The sequence below is a fragment of the Sorex fumeus genome, unplaced genomic scaffold (assembly GCF_029834395.1).
Source record: "Sorex fumeus unplaced genomic scaffold, SorFum_2.1 ptg000029l, whole genome shotgun sequence".
Taxonomy (NCBI): domain Eukaryota; kingdom Metazoa; phylum Chordata; class Mammalia; order Eulipotyphla; family Soricidae; genus Sorex; species Sorex fumeus.
In genome coordinates, this window is record NW_026606086.1 from 18662181 (window position 1) to 18687417 (window position 25237).

The following is a 25237-nucleotide window of genomic DNA, read 5'->3' on the forward strand; positions in this document are numbered from 1 at the left end:
TCTGGGGCGCCGTACTGCAAACCCGTACTTCCAAGCCGGCTTAGGCGCTAAATTTCCGGCGTCCAAACTTAAGGGATCCGTCTCCCTGCCCCAATTGAAGATGGCGCCCGCGGCAGCCACTTCCGTAACGTCTCACGACCAAGTCGTCCAGGCCCACATCAAATATGGCTTCCAGGACACGGCCGGCCGTGTGCGCACGCTCTATCAGCCCCCACGGTCTCTTCTCGTTGATGACTCGCGACTCCGCTCTAGCCGCCGCTCTCGGTGGGCGCCGCCGCCGCCAATCGTAGGGCGCGGACGCTGGCTAGCCCCGCCCCGAGAATCAGCTGAGGAATCCGCGATGTCTGTTGACAGCGGCTGCCGAGCCGCCGGTTCCGGGTTCGGCGCGGGGCAGGGGGTAAGTGGACGGTCTGAGGGGCGGCGGGGCCGGCGACCCGGAGGGGCGGCGCGGAGGCGGCGTCCAGCCGTACCCCGGCCTACCTGCAGCGCGAGGGCGTGGGCGCCGGGGGCCGGGAGGGGCGCGCTGGCCGCAGCCGCCTCGCGGCCGGAGTCTCCCCCGACGTTTCCGGGTCTCCACAGACGTGAGTCCGATGGAGCGGTCGGCGGAGGGCGAGCAGCAGCCGTGGGGCCGGCTCCGCCGACTGGGCGCCGACGACAGCGAGCCGCACGTCCTCCTGCGGAAACGGGAATGGACCATCGGGCGACGAAGAGGTGAGGCGGACGGCGGAGCGGACCGGCGGCTCGGGGCGGGCCCGCCGTACGATCAGTGTTTCCAGGGGGCTGTGCGGGGCGGACAGCGGCCTGCGCGGTGCTGCCGCGTCCCCTCGGAGCGCTCGGTGGGCGGGGTCAGAATCGGCCTCCGAGGGGCCCCTGGGACCCCAGGTGCGTGAATTGTAAGAGCACCCGTCGGCGAAGGGAGAAATGGTCAGGGTGATCAGGCAAGCCTGAAAGAAAGTGTTAGACCCCCGGTGCCACAATGTGTCAGGTGCGGCCGGAGCAGTGCTGTGGCACCTGCAGCCTTGCAGGAGGTCTCAAGCCCCTTAAATAGCTGTAACGGCCTGCGGCTAAAGACGGAAGGAAGCCGCGGTCACTGAGGAAGAGCCGACACTGCCCGCCTGACCCCCTGAGGACCGTCTGGTAACTGGACCTGAAGAGAAGGTCCAGATCGGCCCAGCCGAGTGCTCAGCATGCCTGAAAAACTCTCGGCAGGAGTGAAAAAGGCCCCGTTTGAGAGTCATTGTGTTCTCTTACCCCTTAAGACTGGTGAACCTGCCTCTGTTTTTGTTTGGCGAGTGAGGCAGGTGATGGTGTTAGCCTTAAATCCCAACAACTTTGTTTGCCAGTTTGGAAATTTTTGCATATCATTGGAAACTGGTAGCGCTGTGTTGATTTTCTGAAATTCGTGTGTGAGATCCTTGGTCAAGAGCAGAAGGCCTGGAGACATGCCTGGGTTTCCAAACTGGCACCACCAGGTCATTTAGGGGGTAAGGTGGGGGGGGGGGGGTAAGCTAACACTCCCTAGGGCGAAGGAGCCTGGCTTAAGTGTGAACAAGTGTTAAAGGTTATCTGTTGTTATTATCATGCTTATTACAATAACATTTGACATGTAAATACGAAGAGGAAAAAAAGTCCCTGAAAAAGTGTTGAGTTGATCTGCTTCATAATAGAAGTCTTTTCAATAAAGTTTTTAATCTTTCCAAGGAAACAAAGGTGGCTTTACTACTGCACTCTGACAAAAAAAAAATGGACCAATACCAGACCTGAAGACTTTTGAAATAAAGTTGTTTGAAAGAGTTCTGTAGTTTGAAGTCTTAAGACAACAGTTCCAGCGAAAGGCCACCTCCTAGAGAACAGAAAGCTGCCTTGTCACTCTGTCTTGAATGTGCTGGTGTCTCTTCCTCTCATAGGACATCACATCTGTCCTATGAGGGCCCCACCCCTATGCTCGCTTTCTTTTTCGGTTTTTGGGCTACACCCAGAAGCGCTGGGGATTGATCCCTGGGCTCCCACATGCAACCCCTTGAGCTGTCTACCCAGCTTCTTACCAGCTCTTACCCCTAGCAAGAGCATGCTTTCCAGTGATGGTGCAGTGTACCGATGTTCATATAGTTCGACAGGAAGGGGGCTTCAGCTTAGAAATTTAGGGGAACGCAGAAATTTCCCTTCGGGGAACATTCCATAAAAGTGGGATGATTTAATAATGATTATTTTAAAAATAACTGCATGCTTGCTACATTCAGGGCCCTATTCTGGGAGCAAGGGAGTGCTGGGTTGGCGTGTATGATGAGATGAGAGTTCCCCCTTTCTTGGGAGTGCCAACCAAGTAAGAGAATCAATTATGCAGCTAAATAACAAACAGACATCAAGAATAGAACTTAAGCTCAAAGTATCTTGACTCTAATTTAGAACACTGATGTTTTGGTGTGGACAGAGACACATTGACTAGGAAAGACTTTGAATTATGACTATCCTTGCAGTTGTGGTCAGTGTGATGTGCACAGATGAAGTTCAGACTCAGGAACTGTAAGAAGTGAATTTGGTTCTGTTTGATTTTTTTTAAAATGGGTCACATCTGATAAAGCTGTGGGGGAGAGATTTGTGCATTTTGCACCTTGGAGAAAATTCAAGACCTTACACATGCTAAGCATGGTCTCTAGCACTTGAGTTCTCTCTCTGGCCCCAGAAATAAATTTATTTTTAAGCCTCTTGGTCTGTGGAATTTTTAATATAACACACGTGCAGACAGATGTACAAACTTATGATAACTTGTTCAGCTATATTTTTTATGTCATTGTTCCAATTTTTGTGATGATTTTTGTAACCTGAGATTACAAAGGAGTAGAAATTAATGATCAGACTCTGAAGACTTACTCAATGAAATCCGTTAGTTTTCAAGTTCTATAATATTGCTCGGACTAATTGCATATATGTGTGTGTTGTAAAATTGTCTACAAGAAGATGTTGACGTTATAGTTTGATGTGTTGGTGATGTGTTCTCTAGATAACAGGGAGTCGGAAAGGTTCAAGACCGTCATTGTCACTTTACTTTGGATTTACAGTTAAATACTCTTTAGAAATTTTCTTCAGCCCTTGTTTAAGTGCTTAAGTATGTACAGTGCTAGTCCTGGTTTCCAGTTACATGCTTAGCTAAGCAAAGGATTCGTGCATGTTGTATCCAGTCATCCAATGTGTCCCCTATCTCTGTTTCAGGTTGTGACCTTTCATTTCCCGGAAATAAACTGGTCTCTGGAGATCACTGTAAAATTAGAGTGGATGAGAAATCTGGTCAGGTGTCACTAGAAGATACCAGGTGAGCTCTTTCTAAGCTTGTTTTCTATTGCTCATAGAGCTCCAAGGAGACAGATAAAAGCCAGTGACTGTGGAGAAGAAACAAAGCCTTGTTTTCTACAACACTGTAGTTAGAATTGCTCGAGCGGGCCCAGTAACGTCTCCATTGGAGACTTTGTTGTTACCGTAGTTAGAATTAGGAACTATAAAATTAGATTTTTGCAAAAATACCTCAAAAATAAAACTTAAGGCATTGATATATAACTTATTCTTATAAACCTATTCAAGTAAGATTTCTTTCCCTCAAAAACGAAACAAAACAAAAAACCAGTAAGTCTTGCATTTTTTTTATTTGGTTTTGGGAACTTAGAGTGTTCAGTGGCTACAGTGCCTGGAGAACCGTAAGTTTCTAGTATCACATGCTTCAGCCTGCTGAGCTCTCTGGCCAGAAGTTTACTTTTGAGGGTGAGTGTGTATGGGGTGAGTGGGTGGTAGTGAGTCCTTATGGTAGTGCTCTGGGGACCACATGTCGGGATTCAGACCATTCTCATGACCATGGCCACATGCAAGGCAAGTGCCTTAACCTTTGTACTATCTCTCCAACTCTTTTTTTTTTTTTTTTGCTTTTTTTTGGGTCACACCCAGCGATGCACAGGGGTTACTCCTGGCTCTGCACTCAGGAATTACTCCTGGTGGTGCTCAGGGGACCATATGGGATGCTGGGAATCGAACTCGGGTCGGCCGCGTACAAGGCAAATGCCCTGCCTGCTGTGCTATCACTCGAGCCCCATATCTCTCCAACTCTTAAGTTAACTCTTATAAAACATAGTATATGAAAATGTAAACTTTTCCAAAATCACATTCATCTGTTGCATCATTTATTCTGAAAAGTGAGCTGCTCTGCTTTATATATTGTACATACATATCATATATGTGTATATAGCTCTCTCTTCGTTTTTATGTTTATGATCACTTAACATTCCAGTTTGTCTAGAAACATTGTTCATTATTGTTAAGTAGTAATGTTTCAGCTCATAGGTGAAGATTCATTATTTTTTTGTTACAGGTGATTCTATAGTGACTTAAAATTCTTTGCATTCATGTTTGATTATTCTCTTGGTGTTATATTTCTAGGAAGGAATGCTGTGTCCAAATGTGCCTATTTTAAACCTGGTGTGAGTGACAGATGGCCTTGCAGTAGTATGCTGAGAGATTGCCTTTCCCAACACATCTTTTTTGTAAAGGCAGATTCTAGGAGAGTCTTTGGTAACAAATTTGGAGGTAAAAGATAGAGAATTAGGTTTTGGAAATTAGATTTTACTATAAGGGAGGGATGTTCCTTCTCTTCTAATAGGCAGGGCAGATCAAGAAACTTCTCAGCACCGGGTAGTGCTGATCTCGAGTTGTCTTCTTATATCTGGCCCTCGTTTTCTCGTACTGGCTATGCGACACTGACTGCCTGTGGCTATTATAACAAATTACCATAAACTTAATGACTAAAACAAAGCATAGCTATCATTTTTATTTGTTGGTTTGGTTTTGGGAGTGCTCGGGGTACCAGGGATCGGCAGTCATCCTGCCCATTGTACTATCTCTCCAGCCCCAACATAGCTATCATTTTAGAGGTTTTAGGTATCCGAAGTCCAACACAGGTCTCATTGGATTAAATTCAGTCCAAAATCGGTAGAGCTGGATTCTTCTGGAAACTAGGAGAGAATCTGTTCCCTACCTTTTTCAGCTTCTGGAGGCTGCTGCATTCCTTAACTGGGATGGAGGGGGAAAGTATTGCAGGCAGAGTAACCACGGGTACAGTATACTGGACAGTAAGAAGGAATACCCCAGTGTCCATACCAGAGTTCTTTTTTTTTTTTCCTTTGGTCCCCCGCAGGGGACAGGGTGGGGGCATACCCAATGGTGCTCGGGGCTTTCTCCTGTCTCTCTGCTCAGGAGTCACTCCTGGCAGTGTTCAGAGTCTATGCATCGCTGTGAATTGAATTAGGGTCTATCGAATGCAAGGCAAGCACCTAATTCCTTTGTTATCTCATTGGCCCCGGCAGTTCAGACTTTTTCCGCCTGAGAGCAGTGAGTTTATCAATGGGGTTAAAGCCGAAAGTGAAATCAGGTTCTGAAATCATTGTGGGAAGGATTTTAGGGAGAAACCTAGTAGTGCCAGTGTTGTTGATTTGCTTCTTTGATTTGCTTTGATACTTGCTTCTTTGATTTGGAGGATACTTTTGATATTTGCTTCTTTGATTTGGAGGTTGGGAGGCATTGCCGAGGAGCGGGCTGGGCACACCTGGCAGTGCTTAGTACACTTTGCAGTACCAGAGATTGAACCCAGCGCTGTCATATGTACTGCAGCCCTTTAGCCACCCTCTAAGCCACCCTCTAATTTCACCACCACTGCTTTCTATGAAATTTTCCTGGGAGCAGACAGTGCTTTCACTTTACCTTGTCTGAGCCTGTTTTCATGCAACAGTAGCAGAGCTGAGTATTATGTGGAGAGGTGATATAATGAGAGAGCTTACGCTTTTCAAAAGGAAAAATCAGGTACCTCCCAGAAAACAAAAATGCTGACAGTTTGTTCATCAAATAAACCTCACCTCAGAGGCTAATAAGAAAAGCTAGAAACCAGCAATTACTCTTTTCTGTTGCCAGTTTTAGTTTTGTGTCTGGGGTTGTTCTGGCCCAAAACCAAATCAGAGTATTCTCTACCTCTCCTGAGGTTTCTGTCAGCTCATCACTCAGAAGTTCTTGTCAGGAAAGCACTGCCTACCCTGACCTAGGCTCATGTCTGTTCCTTCCACACCCTCCGCCTCCCTCAACCCACATTGTGGTTCTCTGAATTGCCCCCACCTGTAGCCCCCTTTTATCTTCCTGCATTAGCTCACCATTCATTTGCTTCTGCCAGGAACTTGTGTCAGAGGGTCAGTGCTCAGTGGAGGGCTGATCTGACTAATATAGGCCATGACTGTGGAGGAGAGTAGACATGTACAGAGGTGAGCACAGCAACAGGAGAAAATCTATAAATCCAAGAACTCAGTGCTGCTGAAATCTGAGGGTCACCAGAGGCAAATGTAAGAGAATGGTGAAGCAGAAGAAATGGTGAAATACTTGACAGGGCTCCTATTGCTTGTTAGGTTGGCAGCATGAGCAGAGACATCTTACTCTTTTTTTAAGTCCAAACAAGTTTATTTGGGATCAAAAAATTGCATTGTTCTCCACAGATTCTGGTAGAAAAGCTAAGTTAAGACATTCTAAAGAGAATTGTAAGCGAGCAGGTAAGATAGCTCAAAGGGCTAGAATGCATATTTTGCATGTGGAAGCCCCAGGTTCAGTTTCTGGTGCCGTGTGGTCCCCGCCCCATCATTAGACTGACCATTGATGTCACATTCCCCGCCCCCGCAACAAAAAGAAGACTTACAAGGCATTGCTTGTATAAGTGCTCTGTGAAATGTTTACTTCTATCCATGAGAATTTTGTCATTTTTCTTGTGGTTATATTGTTCTACTTTGCAACTGGTGGCACAAAAGTAATTTTCACTCCAATATTGTCTTCACAGCACCAATGGAACAGTGATCAACAAACTAAAGGTTGTTAAGAAGCAGACTTGCCCACTACAGACTGGAGATGTCATCTATTTGGTGTACCGGAAGAATGAGCCTGAGTACAGTAAGAAAAATGGAAACTGGGCTAGGACCCAGGGTGGGTATAGGACTGAAAATGCTGCCATGGGGGCTGGAGCAATAGCACAGCAGGTAGGGTGTTTGCCTTGCATGCGGCTAACCCGGGTTCGATTCCCAGCATTCCATATGGTTCTCTGAACACCACCAGGAGTAATTCCTGAGTGCAAAGCCAGGAGTAACCTCTGAGCATCCCTGGGTATGACCTAAAAAGCAAAAAAAAAAAGAAAAAGAAAAAGAAATGCTGCTGCCATGGCCGGAAAACATCTTCAGAATAGCTGTGTCTCTTGAGAACATTACTGTTGTGTCCCCCCCCCTTTTCTTTCCCCTTTTTTGGTTTTCCCAAAAAGAAAAAAAATAAAACCAAAAAAAATTAAAAATTTCTTTCCATATTGAAGGGTCTGGTGTCTGCCCCCTTGGAAATAATAAACAATGTATCCTTTGTCATTGCTCTGCCTCTCCTTGGTCTTCTATTGAGTTAATTTTTTTTTTCCTATTTATTGGGCCATACCTGGCTGTGTTCAAGGCTTACTCCTGGTTCTATGCTCAGGAATCACTCCTGATAGTAGTTAGGAGACCATATGTTGAACTGGGGATTGACCCCAGGTCTGCTATGTACAAAGCAAGCACCTTTCCCACTATATTGTCTCTGCATCCCTAAGAGGCTTATTTACTTTAAGATTGGTTAAAAATCCTTGAAATTGGGGCCTAGAGTGATAGTACAACAGGTAGGGAGCATGCTTTGCATGTGGCTGACCGGGTTCAATCCTCAGCACCCCATATGGTCCCCTGGGCTTCCCTAGAGTAAGCCCTGAGCACTGCTGGGTGTGACTCAAAAAGAAATAAAAATCCCTTAAACTGGTTAATGTTATTTACTAGCTGGAGTCAAAATGGTTAACAAATTGATTATGAAGTACATAGAGGGAATAGAAAGAAAAGGAGGCCTAGCTTGGCTGACTTGTCTCTAATACAGCTAATCTTGTTTTAGATGTGGCATACCTCTACGAATCTTTAAATGAAAAGCAAGACATAACCCAAGATTCCTTTGGTAAGTAAGAGTATTCAGAAAATTGTTTAGGGATGGGGGTTTTTATGAAAGATTCAGGCAAGTGGGTGTTCATAAAAGTCCATTGATCCAGTAGAATATCTTGTTTTACCTGAGCCTCCAAGTGTGCTCCTTGTGCTTACAGAAGCCAACAAGGAAAATGTGTTCCATGTGACCAAAGATCCCTCAGGTGCAGGGCAAGGTGATGACCCCCAGGTCTTGCTGCCATCGCCCACTACTCATGCGTGCATGGAGGAACCACAGCCATCAACATCCACTTCAGACCTCTTCCTCACGGCCTCTACCTCTTCTTTGGCGTGCAACTCCACAGGGCAAAGGCCTCTCTCCAGCTCTGGTGAGATGAGCATCTGGGGGGCGGGGGGCATTGCTGCATAGGTTTTTTTAAAATTTATTTTATTGTTTTTTATCTTTTTTCTTTTGGGTCACACCCGGTGATACACAGGGATTACTCCTGGCTCTGTGCTCAGGAATTACCCCTGGCGGTGCTCAGGGGACCATATGGGATGCTGAGAATCGAACCCGGGTCGGCTGCATGCAAGGCAAACACCCTACCCGCTGTGCTATTGCTCCAGCCCCTTGTTTCTGATTTTAAGGCCACTACCCAGGGATGCTTGGGGTACCCCTGACTCAGGTATTGCTCCTGGCAGGGCTCGGAGTACCATATGGGGCACCATGGATTGAACCTGGGTCAGCTGGGGGTGCAAGGCAAGCTCCCTACCTGCTGTCTTATATCTCCAGCCCCTTTATTCCTTATTTATTTTGATACCAGTTTTTGAGCTACACCACATCTGGTGGTGCTTAGGACTTACTTCTGGATCTCTGTTCTGGGATCACTGCTGGCAGGCTCAAGGAACCATAAATACCTTAACCCCTAAACAAGCTTTTCGACCTCAACTACATTGCTTTCTGTTTTATTTGGGTCCATACCTGACAGAGCTCACCTGTGTGCCCAGGTCACTGCCTGCAACTTCGGGGATGCTCCTGGGTGTGCTTGGGGACTACATGCAAAGCATGCTTCTGCTATTTTTTTCATCAGAACGCTTCACTTTGGGAAGCACAGCTTCTCACAAACCTCAGATGCAAAGCTGTATCTTTTCTTCTCTCAATATATAAACTCAGTATTAACTCCCAAAAGCAGTTCTTCAGTTGCCTTAGGTCCATTTATTCCTTTTCCAAACAATAATCCCTTTGAATATTATAGATTGGATACATACTGTATTATAAGCTATGTCTTTATTGATATAAAGGTCATTTGAAATTTTCTGCCTAGCTCACTTCATGCCTGTGGTTTCTTCACATGAATAGATAAGAACTTTTCCTACCAATGACTCCTACTCCTTCCTTTTTTTCACTTTCTTGGAATAGTTGCTGTGTCCCATTGTCATCTTCTGTCAGTTATGCACTCCTAGTAGTCTGAAGCCTGCTTGTCCTTCTGAAAGTACTCTGCCTTAACATTTTCACTGATAGCCATTGTGTCTTCCATGATAACTGTAAGGTGTCACCCCAGTTGACTACTTTTTCAGGGCTAGTCCCAGTCACGCATCTCTGCGTTCATTCCTCTGAATGTGCTGCCTGCTCCTAGTGCTAGCTTACATAATGATGGACACAAGTGGGTCTAAGAAATGTGAGTTGAGGGCTCAAGAGATAGTATAGTGATCAAGGCACTTTCCTTGCATGCAGCTGATTCAGGTGTTATTACTGGCAGCTTGTGATCCTATGAGCAACTTCTAAATGATCTCTGAACACTGATCTGGAAAAACTCCAAGACCTACTGGGTATGCCCAAATATTAGCCCCTCCAAAAGAAAAAATGTGAAATGCGAGTTGACTGAAAAAGTGTTTTTAGTGAGCAGTATAACACCTTAGGTCAGTATAACACCTTAGGTCAACTGCAGCAGTTTGAGTCAGTCTCTCATTGCCCCACATTTTTCTGAGGTGGGTGAATCATAACTTGTTTGTTCCTCACAGGTGCCAGAGATGCAGACATCTCCCCAAAAAGCTATGGTCCATCTGTGGCAAGTGGTGAAACCTCGTGCTTCCCTTCTGCTCTCCCAGCTAAAGAGGGAAGCCCCTTTCCTCTGTCAGAACCTCAGGACCTGGCAGATGCAGAACCTACAAAGAAGAGAATGAAAGGAGGTCAGACTCTCAGGGTTCCATGTGTCTATCGCCCAATGTGAGTGCCTCGGGGCCTAGTTAGAATTGCCCCAACAGGAATCTAGTTTCCCTGGTTGGCACCTGAACTCCTTCCCTGTCTGACACACCATGTTTACTGCTAGACATCTTCCTGGCCTGGAAATGAGCATTTCTAGTGCCACTGTGTGTATTTGAAGTGACAGTTCGACAGATTCTCATCATATGTGTTTATACTTTCTGTGTATCATAAGTACCTGTCTTTGAACTAAAATGGCATTATAGTCAAAATATAACTGGTCTTTTTCCATTAACCTTTTATCCTGAATACCTTTTATTTCATTTTCTATTCTACAACTAGGTTTGTACATAGTATGAAACTAGTTTTGGGCCTTCTTAAAATTGTCCTTGAAAATGCAAACACTGGTACAGATTGTGTCTTTCTGCAGGTTCAGATATTTGTAACAAAGACTGGGTATGTGTCCTCACATTCTTGTGACCCTTAGAGTGTCCCTTTCTCTTATAGTTGAGGAACCTGACCTTGCCCTGCACCTGTTGGTCACAGACCAGTGTCGTGATTCCCAAACAACACCTGAGGGTGTCCGAGCTGCGGCTCTGAAGCCAGACAAGATGGAGGAGACACTCACTTGCATCATCTGCCAGGACCTGCTACATGACTGTGTCAGGTACTAATGCATAGGACAAAGTCTAAAGGGGCAAAAGGCTACAGGCTGGGGGTAAGGGACAATTCAGGGGTGAATCAAGCACTGGGTCACACGTGGGGTTGAATCTGTGGAGATGACATTGTTTTTTCACTTGTGTGGTCCTGTTGAGTAAGGATATAAAGGAACCTAGGAGGCTGATGTGGTGTGTCCTCAGATCTACCACAGAGTGAGGCTTTCCAAATTTGTCGTGAGTTTTAAACACTTCCCAATTAAAGAAACATGATTGACAACATAGAATCAAGATTCAGGAATAACTTAAGATCGTCTCTGCTTCTCTGGGAACATGAGAGTTAGCTTCTGTTTGACTTTTATACACTCAGTGCTTCCATCCCTCTTTGTGAGGTTTCGGTCTGCCCTCCTCTGCTCCTGAAATACAGGTCACCTTGCCATTTCCTGTGTCCTTTAACTGGGGCTGTGATTTAGTTGGGGGCCATGCTCTCCCCTGGGGAGACTTGTCCACCAACCAGTAAAGGAAGGAGCAGCATTTTGGTTCCCTTGCTCTTGCTGCACACATGTTTTCTGGTGGCTTATGGAGTCAGGCAGAGTTCCTGGCCCTCTGAGGATGCAGGTGCTCTGCAGCGTCCTCTGAAGATACTCTCTGTGCCCTCAGCCTGCAGCCCTGCATGCACACCTTCTGTGCTGCATGCTACTCGGGGTGGATGGAACGTTCTTCCCTGTGCCCAACCTGCCGCTGTCCTGTGGAGCGGATCTGTAAGAATCACATCCTCAACAACCTGGTGGAGGCCTACCTTCTCCAGCACCCAGGCAAGTGGCATGCCCGCTCACCTCTTGGGACCACCTGAGTCTCCCCATGGCCCACCAGTCAATGGACTGTATCTTGAATTTCAGACAAGAGTCGCAGTGAAGAAGACATGCGGAGCATGGCAGCCAGAAACAAGATCACACAAGATATGCTGCAGCCCAAAGTCAGAAAGTCCTTCTCTGATGAGGAAGGGAGTTCAGAGGATGTGCTTGAGCTATCAGATGTAGACAGTGAATCCTCGGATGTCAGGTGAGCCGCTGCCTGCCCTCAGTCAGGAGAATTTTGTTTTTTTTTTTTGTTTTTTTTTTTGCATTTTGGGTCACACCCAGTGATGCACAGAAGTTATTTCTGGCTTTGCACTCAGGAATTACTTCTGGCAGTGCTCAGGGGACCATATGGGATGCTGGAAATTGAACCTGGGTCGGCCGTATGCAAGACAAACGCCCTACCTGTTGTACTATTGCTCCAGCCCCAAGAACTCTTGTTCTGGGTGCTATCTTCCTGTGGCTTAGTGGTTTGGACACAGTTCTTAATGGGCCACACCAGCTGGTGCTCAGGGCTTACTCCTGGTTCTGTGCTCAGGAACCATTTCTGGGGGACCATATAGGATTCTGGGGATTGAACTTGGGGATTGAGCTGCATGCAAGGAAAACACTCTACCCTTCGTACTATTTCTCCAGCCCCTGAACACACTTTTCACTTGGTTTTGTGGGTTTTGCACCTTTCATACATTCTTTGCTGAATGAGTCCAGGAAAGGGAGCCATAGAATCTGGTCCAAAGGGCTAGCAAGAAATGACTCAAAACTGCAAAGGCGAGGAAAGGATGTGCTGTAGTGGATAAAGAGAGCCCTCTGCTACTGTCCCAAAAAGGGCCTTGGGTCCTCCTGTTTGGGTGGGAGCACATGGTACCAAGCTAAGGCTGAGAGGGAATGAGGTCTGTGAATAGAGAAGGCCCTTGCATGCCCAGGAACCTGGATCCCATCTCCCCGTGGGGCCCGTGGCATCTTTGCTTTCCCCATAGAGGGGAGAGTAGTCATTACCACTCCTTGCCTCCAATCTATGTGTTTTCCTTGCAGCCAGCCGTATGTCCTGTGCAGACAGTGTCCTGAGTACCAGCGGCAGGTGGGACAGCCCCTTCCCTGCTCAGAGCCTGAGAGTGAGCCGGGGGTACCACAGGGCCCTGGAGATGCACCGTCGACTTCCACTCGAGTCAGGACAGGTGAGACTTCCACAGCTCTGCCTTCTGTTTTGTTGCTGTTCTGCTGTGATGAGCTCTTCTCAAGTCCCACCAGATTTTTGCTTTTCTTAAACCGGTTTGGACTAGGAAATGAGATCATCAACTTGTAGCCTCTGTTCCTGGAGATTCCTGGGAACTGAATCTTGAGGCAGTTGGTATTCAAAGCCAAAGTGACCCATGACAGAAGGACCCTGAAATGAGAGTTTGCCCTCTCATAACAGGTCATGGTATTACACACTGAACTAGAAAGATTACTTTGGTTTTTCTTCACTCTGTTAAACTCAGGTTAAATGTTGGGCTATCTGTTGGCTGTTTAGGAGACGTAGGTCTGAATTCTCTCTGGTTTATCTTAGTCTCTGGTCTCTCCTCATGGGTACTTTTTAGCCACTTCTTTGGATATGAGTCTAATCCATTCTCTTTCTGCTATTTCTCAGTATACTCCAGCCTGAACCTTTCTATTCCACAGCCCAGGACTATGTGTGTACCCTACAAGGAAGCCATGCCATTTGCACCTGCTGCTTTCAGCCCATGCCCGACCGGAGAGCAGAGCGTGAGCTGGATCCCCGCATCGCCCCTCAGCAGTGTGAGTCCTGAGTCATGTGTGCACCTCTGCCTGAGGAGCCTCCACTAAAGACTCTGTGTGATTGGAGGCCCAGCTGCCAGAGTGGTATTGTTGCCTCTTGTGTATGGTATGAAATGAGATGAGAAATGAGAAAAACCAGTTCTGGTTTTCCATCTGCATATCAGTTGTTCCCATATGAATGAAAGTAAATAATTATTCAGGTTTCATATTAGATGGGTTGGCATGCTTTCTGGAGAGTCTGCTTTCTGCCCCATATCAGACCATAGTGGTTCTGTAATGTCTACCTTTTAAGTATAATCAATGGAATATGATGCTTTTTAAGTCTCAATTCTTGTGCTTTGATTATAATTAGTAATTTACTGATGATTTTCATTTATTGCTCATTGAGATGTCTTTCTCTCTTTTCCTCCTTTTTTTTATTTTTATTTTGGGCCCACTCCTGGTGGTCAGCTCAGTGCTTGACGGTTGCTCGAGAGGGTGCTTGGAGGATCATGCCATACTGGGAATTGAGCCCCAGGCTCCCACATGTGAAAAAAGCATACACTTTAGCCATTTGAGCTATCCCATGCCCAAAGGAGGTCTACACTGAAATGTCAGAGTTCTCTGACTGGAGAGCAGGAGAAGTAAGCTATGCACAGTCAGCCCCTCTATGAAGCAGGGCACTGCTTAGTTATGGACACTCAAAAGTTAGCAGAAGTGTTATTCATAATCCAGTTCTTTTATCATCTTAACGTGTTCAGAACACTCAGAGAAAATAAAGGGATCTTTTCTTGGAAGATGGTTCTCATGAGTGAGGATGTGGGCTGCCCAACATGCCATTCAGCAACCTGTGGAAGTTCCCTGTTTTCTCTCTCTCATGCCTGTCTGCTTGCTGTGTGTGGTGCTACTGTTTAGTGACAAATGTAGGTACATATGCTGAGTGGCCAGCTTTTCACCAAATAATCTTTACTTTTGAAGTAATTTCCATATAGAATAGTTTTTGGGGCTGGAGCGATAGTACAGTGGGTAGGATGTTTGCCTTGAACATAGCTTATCCAGGTTTGATCCCCAGCACCCTATATGGTCCCCTGATCCCTGCCAGAAGTGATCCCTGAGCACAGCCAGGAGTAAGCCCTGACCAAAAATAAGCAAAAAACATACAGAATGCCTTAGGGGAGTTTGTGAAGTCATTATAGACTTCAAAAGACGTAAATATTCTACCCTGAGAGAATTGTATCTGATATTGCATCCCAGAAATACTGTTCTTCAGATTGTTAAACTGCAAAATAATGATAAAACATGTAAAGCGTGAAAATGTTAATGTACAGATTGATGTCAAATGTGTTGAGTGTTTAGACTTGTTAGGAACCTCATTAATGTTCTGTCTATCGCTGTTTCTCCCTCTATGGGTCTTAGCATTTCTCCCAGGTGAGTATGAGAATAGTGCAAATACTGTAGACCTGGCCCTTCAAGGTCACAACAGTCACCCTGGTTGTTAGCTGGGAACTGTGCCAGGCTCTGTGGACCCAGCTCCCGAGTTTGGCTTGTAGCACTAATGCCTGATGCAGGTTGTGCTCTGTGCCCACAGGTGCCGTTTGCCTGCAGCCCTTCTGCCACCTATACTGGGGCTGTGCCCGCACCGGCTGCCTCGGCTGCCTGGCCCCATTCTGTGGTAATGCAGGCTCTTTTGCCAAGTTGCTTTAGCCTTTGCATGATCTTTCGATGTCCTTGAGGGTGGTAATGGGGTGGCATGGCCTGCTGTGTGCCCCAGGACTGGGAGACTTCCAACTGTTGGTTCACAAGTTAAGTTGGTCACAAGGGAGACCTCTGGTTCTTGCCAAACCAGGTAAGTTTGCCATTTTAGAAGTGTCAGTCTGTGTTAGCTCAAAACTCGGAACTAGCAGAATGATACAGGAAGCTCTAGGCTCAGAACCAGGAGTGGGTAACATGCAGAAGAAAGATCATCACAACACAGCAGAGACTCACGCAGAGTTGAGACTGTTCCAAGACCAGGTGCTGGGGAGGCAGAGTGGAGCTCAGTTTTCCTGTTCTCTGTTAGCCTGTTTTATCAAGAAACACCTCTATAAAGGGAACACCGCTATGATCCTAACTCATGGGGAAGCACTGCTCCTGTAATTGTCTCTCTGAAACAGTGTTGCTTCCTCTGTCCCCACAGAACTCAATCTGGGTGATAGGTGTTTGGATGGAGTGCTGAACAACAACAACTACGAGTCGGACATCCTGAAGGTACTAGCACTCTCCACACGGCCACAGGGGTTAGGCGACAGCCCCCAAAATGCTTTTCATACCCTCACCCTGCTGCTGTTTGCGTTTTCTTCTAGTTTTTTGTTTTGAGGTGAAGTCTTACCTACAGTGCTGCGGGCTACTCCTACCATGGTTCTAGTGGGGAGTGGGGAGATGGGGATCATGAAGTCACAGGGATTTAATTCGGGGTTCCTTCATGCAAAGCATGTGTTCGAGTCCACAGAGCTGTCTCCTAGGCCCTCTTATTAGCATTTTCTAAACAATCTCCCCTCTAAATTTCTGCACCCATTTTGAGTTATGTGTTGGATTTCTAGTGTGTAGATTTTTCCCCAAACTCTAAAACCTAAGAATTTTCCTTGTACCCATTATGTAATGAGTCCCCAGGCATTGTTTTCTATAGCTGCTGCTTGCTCTGCACCAAGATTTCTGGGCCAAGGTAGCATGGCTACCTTGGTGGGTTAGTTCCCTTTCTTTTTTTTTTTTTGCCTCTGTCCTTTCATTTTAGGAAGCTCATCTGGCTCTTAGAATGTTAGGGTTGAATGTGCACATCAGTGTCTCACAAATCCTTGCTTTTGCCTCCTTTATGAAGAGCATTCCATATACCAGCTACATACTCAGCAACTGTACATTCTGCACCAGGTTGTCATTTTCCACAGGAACCAAGCAGCTCCATCCCGAAAGGCTGCCCACAGACCCAGTTTTGTCCTGGGGTCAGGGTGTTGCACTTCAGGCTCTGCTGAGATTGTATGTCTCAGTGCAGTTTAGGAATGTCTTTGCAGAGGTTAGAAAGACACTTACTGTTTTAAAGTGGTGACTCCAAGCTTCTCAAACGAGTTCTTGTGCACAGGTTTGTCACCTGTGCAAACCTTGGCACCTGTGATGTGAACTGGAAGCAGTATCCACACAGCAACATGTGCTGCTCACCGGCAGTTCCAGTGTAGATGCTCACCGCATCTAGGTTGGCCTGCATTGGCCTTATCTATCTTAAATGGCCTTGTATGAAAAACCCTCTTTTCATTTCAGTGATGCTTTCTTCAAGCTAGTTTTTCTTCTTATTGCCTTATTTCCTATCACAGAATTACCTGGCTACCAGGGGCTTGACATGGAAGAACATGCTGGCAGAAAGTCTGGTGGCACTGCAGCGGGGTGTGTTTCTACTGTCTGGTAGGTGTTATTGCCCTTGTTCTCCTCACTAGCATGGTGTGGACCTTGTCTCCTTGAAAGTAGAAAATTTCTGAGGAGGCCAATCTGCTGCCTATCCTGACAGACAAAAGTTGGACTGGAGCTCAAATGACATATTTCAGATTTTTTCTCTCACCAAGGAGGGTTGGGGGCAGGGGGATGAGGAGCACACGGATGAAGAACTTATCAGTATGGAGGCCTGGGGGTATTCATTTCCAAGTCCTCAGGTCTTTAGTGGTTTGGTTACCTGGTGTGTTCACTGGACCAAGGCACACGAGTACATTATGAACTGTGATTTATATCACTGAGGGAAGGTCCAGAAAAAAACAGCAAGTGGTTCCCTCCCCCCAAGACAAATTATCATGGACAGCATAAGAACTTTGCTGGAAATTTCTCCAAGATATTTCTATCTTCTGGACACATACTAGCTACCCAAACATACCTGTTGGATCTTAGTGCCTTCTGCTTTTTAATGGTTTATTAGAGTAATTTTTTAATTTTGCTTTTTGGGTCACACCTGGCGATGCACTCCTGGTTCTGCACTCAGGAATCACCCCTGAGGGTGCTCAGGGGACCATATGGGATGCTGGGAATCGAACCCGGGTTGGCTGCATGCAAGGCAAACGCCCTACCCGCTGTGCTATTGCTCCAGCCCCCTTATTAGAGTAATTTGATTTTTTTTTTGTTTTTTGTTTTCAATTGGGGGGTAGATCCCAAACAGTAATTAGGAGACCAAGGGCCCCACTGGAAGTTGGCAGATAGCTAGGCCAAGTGGTTCAATGCCAGGCCCAATGATGCAATGTTACAGAGCTAGGAATACCCTGGCCAACCTAGTGATGCTTGTTGGAGGATGATGTGGTGTTGGAAATTGGACCTGATCAGCACATGTATATTCTCTCCCAGCCCCTGGTTTACTAGTTTCATAAGAACAACCTGATTCATAGGAAGCATAAGTAAGGGGTATAGAGTAGTAGGAAAAATAAACTTAAAAATCATCAGAAATTCCATCACCTACATATACATGGTTTCTGCTTCATTTTTTTGTTTTTTGTTTTGGCCACACCTCAGGTGGTGCTCAGGGTTTGCTCAAGGTCATATGGGGTGTGAGGGATCAAACCCAGCTTGACTGTATACAAGGCAAGAGTCCTACCTTCTGGGGCTGGAGAGATAGCACAGCGGGTAGGGCGTTTGCCTTGCACACAGCCAACCCGGGTTCGATTCCCAGCATCCCATATGGTCCCCTGAGCACTGCCAGGAGTAACTCCTGAGTGCAGAGCCAGGAGTGACCCCTGTGCATCGCCGGGTGTGACCCCAAAAAAAAGAGTCCTACCTTCTGAACTCTCTCTCCTGCCCAATATACATAATTTTTATATACTTAATTTTCATAAATAAAATTCTGCTTTTAGGCTGTTTTATAACCCATTCAACAACACTGTCTTGGATCTTGGACCTTTTTGTATGCAACTACAGATCTGTACCTTGGTATTTTTCACACTTCCATACCTTGATTTTTAAGTATTTTATACTATTTTGATACTGTTATTTATTTAACCAGTTCATTTATATAAGAATTTGAAGTTATATCCTTTCATTTTCTGAAATAACACTGCATCTGTTAAGTACTTAATAATGTGGATTTGAGAACTTATCACCTTAGGGTAAAAGAGCCAGGACTATTGGAAAGTAGTCACATAGTTGAGATTCTGGGCCTCAGTGGGTGCTGGAGAGATGTTGTAGCAGGTAGGGTGCTTGCCTTGCACATGGCTGACCTGGATTTGATTCCTGGTACCCCGGGTGGTACCCTAAACACCGCCAGGAGTAATTTCTGAGTGTAGAGCCAGGAATAACCCCTGAGAATTGCCAGGTATGGCCCAAAAACCAAATAAAAAAAGAATCTGTGCCTCAGAGACTGAGGCCACATCCCCTGAGCCTACCAGCTTTACATTTACCTTTTAAGTCCTATGGGCTGGAGCGATAGCACAGCGGTAGGGCGTTCACCTTACAAGCGGCCAACATGGCCGACCCGAGTTCGATTCCTCCGCCCCTCTCGGAGAGCCCGGCAAGCTACCGAGAGTATTCGATATGCCAAACACAGTAACAACAAAGTCTCCAATGGAGACATTACTGGGCCTGCTCAAGCAAATCGATGATCAACGGGAGGGCCTTTACCTTACCTTTACCTTTAAGTCCTATGAATTTCAAAAGATGGGAACCAGAAAGATAGTATAGAAGAAAAGGTGCTTGCCTTACACATGAGTAACCTGAATTTGATCCCTGGTATCACATACATATATTCCTCAATACCCACAAGGAGTGATCCCTAAGTGCAGAGCAAGGATTGAGTCCTGAGCATAGCCAGGTTGGTTTTTGTTCTTGGGATTTTTTTTGTTTGGTTTGGTTTGGTTTTGCTTTTGGCCCCAACAAAAAATCCAGAGATGTAAACAGGACCTCTCTGGTTTATTTTTCAGTTTATTTATTTATTTGAACAAATTTGCTTATCTGTAACTAGTACCCATTTATGTAGTTATTTGGACTTACGGATTTAGATTTGATATGTTCACTAAGGGTACAATACTTTTTACTTTGTTGCAAATAAATTCTCAGTCACCACATTTCATTGTACAACTGTCACGGGTTTTATGCCTTTTATTTCCCCAGGAAACTCGAGCGGGCCCAGTAACGTCTCCATTGGAGACTTTGTTGTTACTGTGTCTGGCATATCGAATACTCTCGGTAGCTTGCCGGGCTCTCCGAGAGGGGTGGAGGAATCGAACTCGGGTCGGCCATGTTGGCCGCTTGTAAGGCGAGCGCCCTAACGCTGTGCTATCGCTCCAGCCCAGGAAACTGGGTGTGACCATTTATGAAGTTTCTTTTCATTTTTTTTTTTTGCCAGTATTCACTTAAAAACAAGGTGTGAAATGACAGTATTTCTCCTTTGTATTTTCATTTTTATATTACAGTTGAGGTGGCCAGTGTCTAAAACCTTGCCTATCTACTATTTGTTTTCTGTGACATTCAAATTATTAGGGGAATAAAAATCATATTTCTATTATTAAATGGGCTGGAGTGATAGCACAGCAGTAGGGCGTTTGCCTTGCACGCAGCCAACATGGCCGACCCGAGTTCGATTCCTCCGCCCCCCTCAGAGAGCCCAGCAAGCTACCGAGAGTATCTCGCCCGCACGGCAGAGCCTGGTAAGCTCCCCGTGACGTATTCGATATGCCAGACACAGTAACAACAAAGTCTCCAATGGAGATGTTACTGGGCCCGCTCAAGCAAATCGACGAACAACGGGAGGGCTTTTACCTTTTTTATTATTAAATGTATTGTTTTTATTTTTTTTTCCTCCCCTTATCATTGAGATGATGGGAATCACAACACAGTAGCATCAGGGCCCACGAAAGATCACACTGTCACAGTTGCTATCACACATGGCTTGTGGGGCAGTACTAGACTCACAGGCTCACACTTATCAGGCAGTTTTACACTGGGCCCCCATGAGTAATTAAATTCCTTTTCTAAGTGGAATTATTTTGCTGTAAGGCAGTGGAATTGGTATTAGATTGCTGTACTCATTTTCTGTTGTCTTCTTCCCACTTGTGGTCAGTGATTATGATTAGTTCCTTCTAGTTCTAGAAGCATGCTGCCTGGTGACAGGCTGCCCACATGAAGCTGTCATTCTTCTAGATTACAGAATCACAGGGAACACTGTGCTGTGTAACTGTTGTGGTCTGCGAAGCTTTCGAGAGTTGACATACCAGTATCGGCAGAACATTCCTGCTTCCGAGTTGCCCGGTAAGGAAAACTTGTCCCAAACTCAGTTTGTGGAGTTGCTCCTCCACAGGGTAAACCTTGTGGGTTGATGGTTTTGTTCCGCTTGAATATCCACATCAGCCAGGAAGAAAAGAGTGGTATAACCTGGATGGTGTTAGCTTGAACACTAGGTCAGTGTGTGTGTGGTTGTGGCTTCTAAAACAATGCATAGGAACATCCTATTGACAACTAGAGTAATTTCAGTTCTTAAGTTGAAATTTTAGTGAAAAAAATTTTTTCCTTTCCTGAATTCTTCGTATACTCCATGGAAACTAGTTAGGAAGTGTAACAGACAGCCATGCATCAGTGCAGTTTCTGTCTGTGGGTCTTTTCCTCAGCTCACTTAGCTTGGTTTACAAGTATGATGTCTAGTTACACCAACACTTTGTTTTCCTCTTAGCGGCTGTGACTTCCCGTCCTGATTGCTACTGGGGCCGTAACTGCCGCACTCAGGTGAAGGCGCACCATGCAATGTGAGTGAGATTCTGCTGGTTGGGGCTCTGTGCCAGCCTGGGTGCTCGGTGCTCCTGCAGGAAGGCATACCCTCAGGTTCTGTTGACAAGGTGATTGGTTGTAGGTTCTCACCAAGTGAACATCTCACCTTTAGGGATGGTTACGAACTAATCTACCTTTTATTTAACAGACTATTCTATAGGCTTTTGTAAAGTTACCGGGTATATAAAATTGTGTCATTTAGAAATTCTGCTCTTCTTCTATTCTATCCTTCATGGCACATTTGTATGCAACAGAGTCAGGCATAAGTCCTGAGCACTGTTGGGTGTGGTTCCCCCTAAAAAAAAAACCCCATTGGTAATTTTGTTTTGGGGTCACACTGTCTGGAGGAACCATGAAATGCTACAGATCAAACTGGGGCCTTAACTGTCTAGTTGGCACAAAGGTAACCTTCTTTTTCCTCTTCTTAAACTTATTTCTTACCCTTTTTTTTGGGGGGGGCACATTTATTTTGGGAGAATAAAAATTATATATCTAAGTGTTTATTAAATTTATTATTTTTATTTTTTTTTCACTCCTGTTATTATTTGGATGACGGGGATCATACACACAGTGGCATCAGGGAACCATGATAGAAAAATAAATACATAAATACAGAAAAATAAACCAGAGAGGCCCTGTTTATGTCTCTGGAATTTTAGTTGGGGCCAGTAGTAAATCCACGCCAAAACAAAAACTAATCTAGCTGTGCTCAGGGCTCACTTCTGGCTCTGTACTCAGAGATCACACCTGTTAGGCAAAGGGAAACCATATGGGGTACCGGGAATCGAGCTCAGGCTATCCACATGCGAGGCAAACACCCTACCCACTATACTATCTCTCCAGCCTGAGAGACTTTTGGTTTATTTTGCTTGGGGTCTACACCCAGGAGCTATCAGCTGTGTGTTTGGGGATCATTTCTGGTGGTGCTCAGGCAGCCATGCAGTGCCAGGGATCAAACCTGAGGCTTCATCATGCAAAATATTCTAGCCTGTTACACTATCTCCTCCTATTTTATTTTTAAGCATTAAAATAGAAATTAGTCATATTAGATAATTTTCTTAGATGAGACCCATAGATGCACATCTGATACATACCCCCAGGCTGACAGTAGAGCTCTTGCCTTCCACGCAGCCAACCCAAGTTCAATTCTGCCATCCCATATGGTCCCCCAAGCTCACCAGGAGTAATTCCTGAGTGCAGAATCAGGTGTAACCCCTGAGTATCACCAAGTGTGGCCATAAAACAAAACAAACATACAAAAGGGAGTAGTCAGATCTTTTCTCGGAATAAAACGGACTCTTCTGCAAACTTATTTAACAGGTTTTTACTACACAGAAACATTGCTCAGAGGGAGTGGCCTTTACCTGCCTCTTTGAACTAAGGGTGGTTCTCTCAATTACTTTTATTTCAACCCCAGTGGTGGGGGTTACAGTCTTTGGAACTGATTTTTGTTGTTGTTGTTGTTGTTGGTTTATTTTTGAGGTGGGGTGGGGAGAGGGTGCCATAGCTGGCGGTGCTCAGGGCTTACTCCTGGCTCTACGCTCAGGAATCACTCCTGATGGGCTTAGGGGACCAGGGAACCTATGAGGTGCAAGGGAGTGAACCTGGATCAACTGCATGCAAGGCAAGCTCCCTACCTGTTACACTATCTCTAGCCCAAATTTCTTTGGTGGTATTAAAATTGCACCTCTCTCCTCCCCTTTTTCACTCTCAACAATTTAAATTCACGCAACTCTCTCCCCACACTCATTTCTCTCTGCTCTGTCTGTCTCTGTCTCTCTCTCCCCACTCTCCGTCTCCCTCTCTCCTCTCTCTTCGCTCCTCTCTCCTGTCTCCTCTCTTTGGGGCTAGTTTCTTCGATGGTATTAAAATGTCACTGCTATCTTCCACACTATTCTTCTTGTATGAGTCTTCCAATGTCTGAGTTAGATTGACTGGTTTGACACCTTCTTTATTGCTCTCTTCTTTAACTTGGCTCTTTCTCCCTGAAGGAAATTCAACCATATCTGTGAGCAGACAAGGTTCAAGAACTAAGTGTCCAAGAAGAAACCAAGATGGCTTTGGAGGATTGAGAACAATGACAGCAGTTTCAGAAAATACACAATGCAGACATTGGAACGGCATTGAGACTTGAGACGGTTCTGCATATGGCACGTGGTGTCACTTTTCTTTCGTGGAGTGAGACTTCATTGAGACCTCAAGTGGCTGACAGGCCGTGGGCATAGTCATCCTCCTGGTGAGATGACGATGGACAGGATTGTTCTTTGCACCTTCCACCACTATGGTTATAAGGCCATTTCTTCAAAAGCTTCATGGGAGAGAAAGAAAAATTTCTCAAACATTCTGTTTAACAAAAAGGAACCAGAAATCCACAGCCTACAGGCTGCTCAAGTGGGGAGATCAGTGCTGGATGTTTTACTTTAATAGGTTTGGTGCTTATCTTCTAATGAGAGTCAGATATCATGAACCTGTAGCACAATGATACTGTTTCTAATGTACACTTTGGCTAAAATGAACATGCTTCTCTGTGTTAACATGAACTCATTGGAAGCTCAGACTACCAGCCCCTCTCAGGCGGAGGGAAGTGGGTCTGTGCAGCTGCAGGCCCACAGCACTGCCCCACACTCTCTTCCTTCCCTCAGCGGGACTGAGCAGCCTCCAGCCACTTCCTGTCTCTGCTTTTAACTTCAGCCCTTCTCTCCCTTGAGTTTGCGGTGTCATCTGAATAATACTTGAAATTTTGTTTTTTTTTTAAGTGGGTTTTTTATCTTTTGTTGAAATCACCTGTTATGTTTATTTGCAAAAATTATAACTTTTTTGCTTCTCAGGAATACGATTTTCAGCTCTTGTCTTGCTCTTGATAGACTCTGGAAGGAGGCCTCTTCCTGCACTCTAATAAACCACCATGTCGTTTCTCTCTGTTTATCTCTGCGTGCCAGCAGGAAGGCTAAAATCTTTGCTGAGGTTTGTTGACCACTAAAGAGAGTTCCGATGGCCCTTTGTGGGATCAACCTCAGTGACCAGTGGCCCATCAGATGCTCACGCCCTTGTGTGAGGTTTGCTTTGGAGCAGGGAGAAGGCCTAGGGTCTCAGACACCATTATTGCAGGAGCCATAAGCCAGCTGTGTCTCAACCATGGGCTCTGGCCCTCCCTCACCTTAGAGACTGTGCCCATCACCCCTTTCCCTCCTATCACCCCTTTCTCTCCTAAACCTTCACTGAAAAGTGAAACAGCTGCCCTAGAGGCAATACCTTTTGTGTTCCAAGGTTTAAGAGAACATGTGGTTGCCTCAGGCTGTACTGGATCCATCCATAAAGTGAAAGGCTTGTGCTAGTCAAACTGCCAAGTCCACAGCACTGGGCAGGTGCAGGGAATCTGAGGTGACATTTCTAATGAGTCACAGGCTGACAGCAGCCCAGGCAGGGCTCTAAGCCACAGAGGATCCTGGGAACCAAGGTGGCTTCTATTGTTAGCAGAGTTGTAGGTATTCATGCAGTGGTATTTGGTTGTACTTCCTGTTCCTCAAGAGCCGCCCCCCCACACACACACACACAAACACACACACCAGCCAGCAGCAGCCCATCGTAGACTGGAGCCCTACAAGCTGTCTCTAAGGTTTGTGGCCACATGCTGATGATAATCCCTGTATTGTTAAACCAGCCAGTTGATCTCTTCCACAGACCATAGTCAGCTGTGTCTCACTTTCTGCTCACCCACCTACCATATCTTCCACAGCCTTATTCCACAGCTCAGCCCCCAAGCAAGAGCTCCTTCCTGTACTGACCCCTTCCCCATTCAGATCCTTGTCCCTCTTGAGCTCCCTGTGTCCTGAGCCAAAGAAGAGTTGTTCCTGACCTGCCTTGTACCTTCCAAAGTGTTGTCGCACATGTCCCTCTCCTGGCTACCTGGAGAGTGGCAGATCTGGTAGAGGCCTCACAGGACCAGGAAGTCAGCCTAAATACTTTAGCAGTAAAGGGTCAGAACTGCAGGTCAGATTTGGTATTAGCAAGATGGCCTTGGTTTTACCC

At 45.8% G+C, this 25237-nt stretch overlaps 1 protein-coding gene across 6 annotated transcripts; it reads left to right on the plus strand.

Moving 5' to 3' along the window:
- The first annotated feature begins 309 nt into the window (after positions 1-309).
- Positions 310-24123, plus strand: CHFR (checkpoint with forkhead and ring finger domains). Of its 6 annotated transcripts, none has more exons than XM_056115536.1 (17): positions 310-397; positions 580-711; positions 3211-3310; positions 6851-6960; positions 7960-8019; positions 8162-8371; positions 10005-10172; positions 10693-10852; positions 11502-11656; positions 11741-11903; positions 12731-12873; positions 13358-13474; positions 15042-15125; positions 15630-15700; positions 16795-16882; positions 20588-20695; positions 23200-24123. In XM_056115536.1, exons 2-17 carry the CDS (start codon positions 591-593, stop codon positions 23340-23342), a joined length of 2001 nt encoding a protein of 666 aa, XP_055971511.1. In that variant the 5' UTR covers positions 310-397; positions 580-590; the 3' UTR covers positions 23343-24123. The 6 variants fall into 6 exon arrangements, with proteins under 6 accessions (XP_055971511.1, XP_055971513.1, XP_055971510.1 ...); XM_056115538.1 differs by lacking the exon at positions 310-397 and adding an exon at positions 21114-21186 and having other exon boundaries at positions 410-711; XM_056115535.1 differs by lacking the exon at positions 310-397 and having other exon boundaries at positions 410-711.
- The last annotated feature ends 1114 nt before the right edge of the window (positions 24124-25237 follow it).

Excerpts from the sequence above, each read along its gene's own strand:
- CHFR (XM_056115536.1), top strand. The coding sequence starts at position 591 with ATGGAGCGGTCGGCGGAGGGCGAGCAGCAGCCGTGGGGCCGGCTCCGC. Across the intron at positions 10,173-10,692 it reads AAAGAAGAGAATGAAAGGAG|TTGAGGAACCTGACCTTGCC; the intron begins GTCAGACTCTCA and ends TTTCTCTTATAG. Across the intron at positions 11,657-11,740 it reads CTACCTTCTCCAGCACCCAG|ACAAGAGTCGCAGTGAAGAA; the intron begins GCAAGTGGCATG and ends CTTGAATTTCAG.